Genomic DNA, 8743 nt, shown 5'->3' with positions numbered 1-8743 from the left:
CATTGAGCTTCCTTGTGAATCACCTAGAAACTAGTGCACATCTAATTCACCCCTCCTACTTGGGTAGCTTTTGAATTGGCTTTTGATGCGGATGAAGTGTATAATATATGTAATATCTCTCAAAACATCATCCCTCAGGAACTACAAAAACTCATCCATATAAGCTTCTGACTTTTAGTAATAATGCTAGCTTTTGCTTATCAGAAGCCATTTCTAAAAGTGAACTGTTTGGTTCAGCTTTCTGCTTCTAAATAGTAAAAGTCAGCAAAAGCTGAACCAAACCGAGCCTGAGTCATTGAGCAATGTCCATGTCAAATTTGAGTTAGCGTGCTACATGTGTAAAACTACTCGATTCAAAGTGGAGGGATGAGTGTTGTCGGTTTTTGAGAATTGAGAGACCAGTTATGTTCGGTATTAGAGTTTAGGGATCATTTTCAAACCGATTGAAGGATTGAGAGGCTAAATATGGACAGTTTTCTATGTTAAAAGAATTGGCATATGTTTGTGTTACATGTAAAATTCCAGTCTCATGTATTTTGAAATTTTTGATATAGCACATGTGGTTCTCAAAACCTTTTTTTGTCTTAAAGATGATAATCCGCGAGCGGTAGTTTTAACATCTAAAAAAGCGGTAGTTTTAACGACCAAAGACTACTGAAAATCGCGGCTGGGAAAGATGGGAGGAAGGCCACACGATTCTTTCTGTACGGCCATATCTCGTTCACAGCCGCTCCGCAAAGCCTCGTCGCGGGTCTGATTCTGGCCCATCCGCCGCACCCTACGCCGGCGATAGTTTCCGTCGCCAATGGCCGCCGCCGCCGCCGTCGCTGCCGCACCGCCGAAACCCCTCCCATTCCTCAAAAGCTGCTGCAGCAGCACCACCACCGCCACCCTCACCACCCGGTCCTCACTTCCTCGCCTAGCTACACGGCGGTCGACCGCAACCTCCTATTCCTGCGCCGACCGTCGCGTTCCTGCGGTCGCGCCCGCCCCTCGTCCTGGTGGTGCCTACAGGGCTCAGTCCCTCCGTTCCCTTCTCCCGCCCCGCGCGACCGCCTCGCCCTCCGCTGCGGCAGCGGCAGAAGGTACTCGGCGTGAACTAATTGGTGCTTTGGCGCGAACTTGACTAGAGGTTGTTGAACTTGTGTGTTTCTTAAGGTATGTCTGACCCGGAGCTCAGGCTGGTGCTCGAGCTCGCCACCGACGAGGAGCTGATGGAGTTCGAGGAGATCCTCTACGGTACCAGGTTCGATTGCTTGCAGAATGTTTTCACACTGTTTTGCTTGTTTGGCACTGAGATAACATGATTGGTTGGTTTGTGTAGTAATATCGAATTTTTAAGATAAAATTGGATAGCTTGATTTGGATTTTCGATAAGTGTGCATATGTACTAAATGACGTGGTATGTATGTATCCAACATGCGAGTGCAAATGGATACTGGTTATTTGATTGATCAATGAATCCTCTTGTACCACCTTCTGGGTGGTTATGCCATTGTGCCATTACATCTGTGCAGTTTGTATTTGGTGCTAGCTAATTTCGGTGCATAAAAGTTCAGAAATTATGAGAAAGAAGCTTGATTTAATACTGCATGAATTGTCAAGTATGTTTCCAGTTTTGCTAGCGTTTGCCTATAAATATGTAACAGGATTGCAAAAATAGTAACATCAGTTATTTCATGCATTGTAATTTGTCATTTATGAGCCAAAGATGACTAGGACTGTGGATTTATGTAAGATAGTGGGCAATTATACCATTTTTTATGTTAAAAAGAAAAATTTTATTTTCTGTTCTTTTGGGATTTCTTCTTCTGCGTATTGGGCCTGGTGTTACAAATGTGAAGAACAGTAGACCTCCCTTGTTTCCTTTTTCTTGATTCTTTATTTAATTTGCTCACCGATAGTTTGACCTGCTCTCCTACCTGATTTTTCGACATGGGAGTGCCATAAAAATGTTGTGGCGCCAGATCCACTTATCACACTATTCAACTGTTTCACCTTCCCAAAATAAAAGCTTGTTTGACATTCCCTTTGTTTGCAGCTATTTTAGTCCATTGCTAAAATCAATTGCAAAAAGACCGATCTCAGATTCTGTTGTTTTGGATGACATCGAGGAGAGAGATATTTTCATCTCAAAATTAGAGTCGAGGTTCCTGTATCTTGCTGCAGATGCCCGCTCAATTATAAGGTCAGTGAAGCAGTGTTTTTCTCTCCCTATCTCTGATTAAAACATGGCATTTGATTTGATTGATTACCCTCTATGTTAACTTGCTGTAGTTCACCTTGTTGAAGCTCTTACAAGAATGTGTTGCTCTTTTGCCAATTGTTCTTCACAGGGGATGGAGGCCGTCATACAGAAATGTTTTGCTTGGTGTAAGAAGAAAACTTGGTGTTCAGTGCTCTAGCAAATTGTGTACTGCAGACCTTGAGGCAGAAATTTTTCTTCACCTCGTGAATGAATATTCAAGGTACTTACATATGCACAAAATTAAAATAATACCCATAAACGGAACTACAAAACATCCATTGAAGAAGCCACACTTTCACTAGTATTTGTCTTTAGACTTCTGATGTGATGATGTACTGGAGTTGTAGTGGGTTTGTTTAGGGGTGGTATGTTTTTGAGTTATTTATGTGATGTAATGTGTACCTGGCATACCCAACAGGTTATGTACCTTGCAAACATTTGGTTGCCTTTCAATACAAGCAGGTAGGAACTCCATTGATCTAAACAAAGAAAGAAAAAATTACAAAGCAAGATGTCCTTGGGACATATGAAAACAGCGTTAAATTTTGTATCCACATATACAACATAGTACATGTTAGTCTTCATCTGATACAATTCTATTTACTCTTTACCTGTGAATCCTCTTGCTATCCACTATTCTAACACCGAACCCCCTTTTTTTTAATTCGTACACATCAGCCATCAGAAAGTCCCAGTTTCATTTCCAAGGGATAAACAGAAATCTTCGAAAGAAATGTCTAGCCTTGGAGTAAACAAGTGGAAGGTGCTTACCGATGCTGCTTGGAGGATTGGAGCAAAGGGACTGAAAAGTACATTCTTAAAGGTTCTTTGCAATCCTCATTTTTATCCCTCCCCTTTGTGACCCTCTAATTGTTTGACTAATTTAAAATTTTCTTCTTTATGGAAGGGTGGTAGTGCATTGACTGTGAAAACGATATACGAATCGGTAAGAAATACAGTTTTTGTGTTGACATATTGGATTATGTTGCTTCTCACTGCATTGTTGTTTTCATTAATGTTACTTACCATTATGTTAGTTAGCCAATAGACTGTCTGGAAAGCTGCTGATGGAGTCTGCTAATTATGAGATAAAGAAAGAACTTGTTAAGCAGGTATACCCAGTTGTATTGACAACATTTGACGTAATGTTCCTGATTTTTATGTGCTCATTTTGAATTATTTTAAACTGAGCAATGTATCCTTTCAACTGTTCCTCTTGATTAGCTTAGATTACCAATAGTGTTTCTTATCTTTATATAAGCTTTTGCTTTCCCTCTGCACCTGAACAAATGCATTGGTGAAGCTTTAACAGACCATACTTGCAAGTTGCAATTGATATTTGGTCTATAACAATTTTCCATTTCCAGGGTGGACGGTTGGCTGCTGTTAACCTGGAGTCTAGAGCTAGCTTGCTTGCAGCTAGGCAGGTAATATTATCTTTTGTCAGCAATTACTTTTGTCCAATCCCCACGCTTCTATCTGAGATTGCACCATTCAGGATGTCATGTTTCAATAGTCTTCTCAAATGTTTGCAGGGTTTGGCTCGTGCAGCATCAAGATATGTTGGACTTAGGAGTGTCATGACGTTTCTTGGACCAATGTATGCTTCTTTTGATAGTAAATTTTGAAACTGTTACTTCTTCTTTTTTTAAAAAGAAAAGAATAACAGTATAAGGTTGTGAATCGTTCTGCCACATTTCAAAAATTGCTTCTTTTTTGAACAGTTTAAACTGTTGCATTTTTGCTTCTGGCTGCATGACGTTTTAATTGCTTCTTATACCTTCACTTCTGAATTTATGGTTTGTCAATATCTGTCTTGGACAACTTGTACAAATCTAAATTCCCTCCATGGAGTAATATTTCATGTAGTTCTGTTGAATGTGGAACAGCTTGTTAGTCAATAATATCTTTTTTTTTTCCGCTTAACTTTACACAGAATGTGGGGGACACTCGTGGCTGATATTGTGATTCAGATGCTGGGGACGGATTATGCTAGGATTGTGCAGGCAATATATGCATTTGCTCAGGTGAAGTTCATGTTATTTCATTATTTGGCCTCTTTTAGTACGAGGCATTATTTGTTCTCTATAGCTGCATTGATTCATATTTTTCCTTCTAAACAGATCCGTCTGACTCGAACAAGTTATATAGAACCTCATGAAGAATGACCAGAGTGCAATCGTTACTGGGCAAGCCTAACTGGTATTCTGATCTCACAGATTATTACTGCCCCATATGTACATTCTAACGATGAGATTGGACTTTTGGACATGGAATTGGAGCTCTGCTGCTCATGGAAGTGCACAAGTGATAGCGATTACCAGATGTTAGGTCGACGGGACAGAGCACAACCTATCCCATGGTGATAGGCTAGAATTTGATGTAAATCTTAGCACAAGTAACATAATTTTTACAATACAATAGAAATAGAGTAGTATTTAACAAAGAGTTCACAATGGCCATTTGGGCGACCTACTCTCTGAACGCCGAAGTTGTGAATGAACTTACTTCCGCTTCACACTTCCACGGAGTCCCGAAGATGTAGACCATGCGTTCCACTCTGCACCAGTTGAATAGTGTAAAATATTGTTCACCTGATCCTAAAATACTCCCTCCTACCGTTCAGTTACGCAAGGCATACTTCATTGACAATAGTTGATGCTTATTCCAGCCATATCCTATAGACATGCCTGTGTACAAACAACAGGGCTGAAGTCCTAAAAAGAAAGGGCTGAATTTGCATGTGGCACCCTACTTGTTTCCTGTATATAATAGGGCTACTACTTCATGATCTTCACCCGTAAGTGAATTTTACCATGATGCCTACTTGATAATGTCCAATCATTGGAAATTTTCCTATGCATATTGTCCAAGTTTTCTCGACAGCTTAAAATTTCGGGTGAACTGGTTGGCGCATGAAACCCGGTACCTTCACTGAATGAGAAGAGTTGGCTAAAACAATTAGCCTAACGCCATTACCTTGCTCATGAGCTGTTGAAAGATGTACATGTATCCGTTAGTATATCCGAAAATACCTAAGGTTCTGCGCGCCAAAGTTCCAGAGCAGAGCAGAGGAACCATGTTGTGAGCGCCATGTCTAGAAGGACGCCGATGGAATGGAACCTCTACTGCGAGTCTGCGACGACCACCCTCACGCTCTACGCCATAAAGCGCAGGTGCGCACCTGCATGCACCACCAGTTAGCTAGCTTGCTAGCTCTCAGGCTCCGGGGACATGGCTAAGACAACAATGACGATAGCCTGGGGAGCTCGCGGCGGAGCAAGCGCGGAGAGATGCTGTTCCGGTTCGAGTCGTTCTGCCTGCAGCCTGGGTACCCAGCGCCGCTCGCCGGCGGCGGCGCCTTCAGGGACAACGTCAGGGCGCTGCTCGGCCTCGCGCACCTGGAGGCCGTCGCGCAGGGCGAGACCAAGTGCTGGTTGTTCCAGCTCGAGCTGCACCGCCACCCGCCCACCGTCGTCAGGCTCTTCGTCGTCGAGGAGGAGGTTGCCGCGTCGCCGCACAGCCAGTGCCACCTCTGCCGTCACATCGGTACTCACCGTCACTGCTATCTCTATCGATCCAATATTGGCCGAACGTTTGCATGTAATCAACGCCTAACGCACGTGCGCCACAGGAAGTTTAGCATGGGTTTGGATGGCCGGACGGAGCCGTCTCGGAGATGGCTATCTAGGAAACGCGGTGTTTGATTGATGGACGATTAGGACGGAAGAGTATAGAGCGATCTCACGTCAGTAAATATTCCCTAGTTACGCTGGATGGCTGGGTACGGTGAAAATTGCCCGATCAGCTCATCTAGTTTTCTCGTTCGTTCCATCGTTTGATTTTATTTAGAGTATAAAGAGTGTCTAAAAATTCTAAATATGTTTATGAGTAAACTATAGCTTACTAGCAACCAGTTTTAATTGATTTGATTAAAAAACATGAGTCAATATTTAATTAAAATTCTTTAAAAAAAATGCTTTTATAATCTGTCTCATTCTATCACCTCTAATCTTATCGATTAAACAGAAAACTGACTTATCTCATCTATTCCAACCAAATAAAAAATTAAATCATTCTATCTATAAAAACAAGAATGATCTCATCCTTTTAATATCGCTCTCCAACTATACGCACCGTAAAAGTTCTTTGTTACAAGTCAATAAATAACACCATGGGGACATGTATGATACATCAATCAGCTGAAAGTATATGGCATCGATCAATTATTTGTTTGAGGAGATTCTTATGAGTGTTACTAAATCCGATCGATTCTTAACCTGAAGAAACACTGAAGTTCAGAAACAAAAAATTACCAGTTTTTTTCTTATGAAGTAGTAGTACAAAGAACGAAGAACTTTCTTCCACTAGTATGAACTACACTCTGCACAACACGAGGAGAATCAGAATCCATTTCATGGTGTTGCAGGCTGGGGTCAGCATCTGATATGCAGCAAGAGGTTTCACATCGTGCTGCCCAAGAGGGAATCGCTGGTGGAAGCTGACGTCCTACACTACGGGATTAATTAACCACGGCTCGGAGAAAGCGTCGAAAGGGTTGGCGACCTCCAGTGGCCACCTGCTGCACGGCGTCGTGCACCTGAACGGCTTCGGCCAACTTGTCGGCCTCCACGTGTCACACCCGGTGCTTTTAAAGAAAAAAAATCTCTATCTCTCACCTCTTCCCCGTGACCCACCGCCGCTCTATGCTCCGCGCCACGCCGTGCCGCTCGTCTCGTCACCACGTGTTCGGCCATCCTCATAGCCCGCACCACCTCGCACTCAGCGTCGCTCCCTCGAGCACTGAGCCTCGCCTCGCACCCCGCACCGCCGTCGTGCCATACCATCAACTCATATAAAGATGAATAATACTCTTTTCCTCCTCCTTCCGCACAACACCACCTCTCTCCCTCCCCTCCACCCGAGCAAAGCACCTCCACCGCCATCACACCCAAGCTCACCGCCGGTGAGCTCCACCGCTCTTCCCCTCTCTCTCCTTTTTCACCTGAAGCCACCCGAGAGCCATACCTTAGCCGCCTTCCCACTATCGCTAGCCGTCGCTTTCTTGCCATCACCGACCGTCACCCTCGCAGTCGCCGGTTAGATCTGCCCTCACCCGGGTTAGATCCGGCTACCACCGCCCGCCTTGCTGCTCGCCAGAGCCCACCGCCACCCTCTGTTGCCGGCGCGCAGCCATCGCCTGCCGCCCTCTATCACCTCCTCCCTCTCTCCCTCCACCTCTCGCTCTTCCTGCTCGATCCGCCCAAGCCGGCCGCCTCTCCCTCTCCCTTATCCTCTCTCCTCTCGCTCACAGGTGGGCCTACCCTTTAGCCGAGTCGAGCCGCCTCCAAAGCCGAGCCGAACCGCCGAGCCTATCTCGAGCCAAGCCGAGCCCAAATCGGAATATTCCATGAATATTCTGTTCTTTTCCTTTTTCTGATTTTCTCTCCCGACAAAACTTTTAAAGCTCGTTTTAATTTCATAAGTTTTGTAATTTAATTAGTTTCTAATATAATCATTTGATTGTTTTCTTGTGTGTGAGCTTTTGCCATTTGTTGTGTTTGTTAGAGGAAGACGCGTTCGAGGAAGATCTAGAAGATTCAGAGTTTTAATAAGGAGCGGACGAGGACTTCAACAAAGGCAAGTCCTACTCTATTGATCATGTTGATCCTATATTTTCAAACACAACATGTAGAGCTATTGTTTCAAATTATAAGGATATGCTTGCTTAAGTTAATAACTGCAATTTTTAAAATATGCTAATATAGTTATGACCTAGCTTGTTTATACCATGCCTTAATATTATCACCTTTATTCCGTTAAAACCCTAGAAGATCTCCAACATCAACTATAATGATTGTTTGGATGAATGCTTGTTTACTAGCATACTTATGATTGATTTTCTGAAACGAAAGAACCAAGATAATTACATATGTTAATCATGCATTTTCAAAAAGTGTGAAGTGTTATGTGCTTGGTGTGTGTAAAATATGATCATCGAAGCTCTAGTGTGTTTTTGACGGGGTTCAGTAAGGTACCCCCACAAAAGTGAGAATTACCTTAGAGCAAGGCTCGTCTTTGTGGTGTTCTTGCTGGGAGACACTTGCCTCGGTCGTATAAGGATTGATTCTCTATAACATTCTACTTAGTATTCAATACAACCACATGACCTGAATGAGCAGGACTTGACCTAGTCCCTTCAATTTAGTTTGGTACTCACTCAGAGGCTGGTAGTAGCAATGGGGACTAAGAGAAGACTTAGGCAATGCGTAACCCAAGGTCCGGCTGGTGATTTTGTTAAGTCTATGTTAGAGCCTTGGGATTGCTAAGTAGTCCTTTCCGTGAATATTCTAAGGGCTTTGTTATCTTATTGCCCCGTGGGTGGATAGTGGCTATGTTGTGAGGACGTTACGTCTCGTTATGACAGTTCCAATAGTTGCTAAGTTTGGAGTCTGTGCATATCTTGTTGGTAAAGTGTACAACCTCTATAGAGTA

The 8743-nt window shown here is 43.3% G+C and overlaps 2 protein-coding genes across 3 annotated transcripts; both read left to right on the top strand.

The window, feature by feature from the left end:
• The first annotated feature begins 650 nt into the window (after positions 1-650).
• LOC133901995 (uncharacterized) lies at positions 651-4854 on the top strand. Of its 2 annotated transcripts, XM_062343558.1 has the most exons (11): positions 652-1085; positions 1159-1246; positions 2042-2188; positions 2337-2468; positions 2927-3071; positions 3156-3194; positions 3286-3360; positions 3616-3675; positions 3784-3848; positions 4185-4275; positions 4372-4854. In XM_062343558.1, exons 1-11 carry the CDS (start codon positions 806-808, stop codon positions 4414-4416), a joined length of 1167 nt encoding a protein of 388 aa, XP_062199542.1. In that variant the 5' UTR covers positions 652-805; the 3' UTR covers positions 4417-4854. The 2 variants fall into 2 exon arrangements, with proteins under 2 accessions (XP_062199543.1, XP_062199542.1); XM_062343559.1 differs by lacking the exon at positions 3286-3360 and having other exon boundaries at positions 651-1085.
• A 402-nt stretch (positions 4855-5256) lies between these two features.
• Positions 5257-7936, top strand: LOC133901996 (PHD finger protein PERSISTENT TAPETAL CELL 1-like). Its single transcript, XM_062343560.1, has 2 exons — positions 5257-5797; positions 7817-7936. Exons 1-2 carry the CDS (start codon positions 5542-5544, stop codon positions 7858-7860), a joined length of 300 nt encoding a protein of 99 aa, XP_062199544.1. The 5' UTR covers positions 5257-5541; the 3' UTR covers positions 7861-7936.
• The last annotated feature ends 807 nt before the right edge of the window (positions 7937-8743 follow it).

Source organism: Phragmites australis, chromosome 20, assembly GCF_958298935.1.
Source record: "Phragmites australis chromosome 20, lpPhrAust1.1, whole genome shotgun sequence".
NCBI lineage: Eukaryota > Viridiplantae > Streptophyta > Magnoliopsida > Poales > Poaceae > Phragmites > Phragmites australis.
Note: the sequence above shows the minus strand (reverse complement) of the source record. Positions and strands in the feature narration are given on the sequence as shown.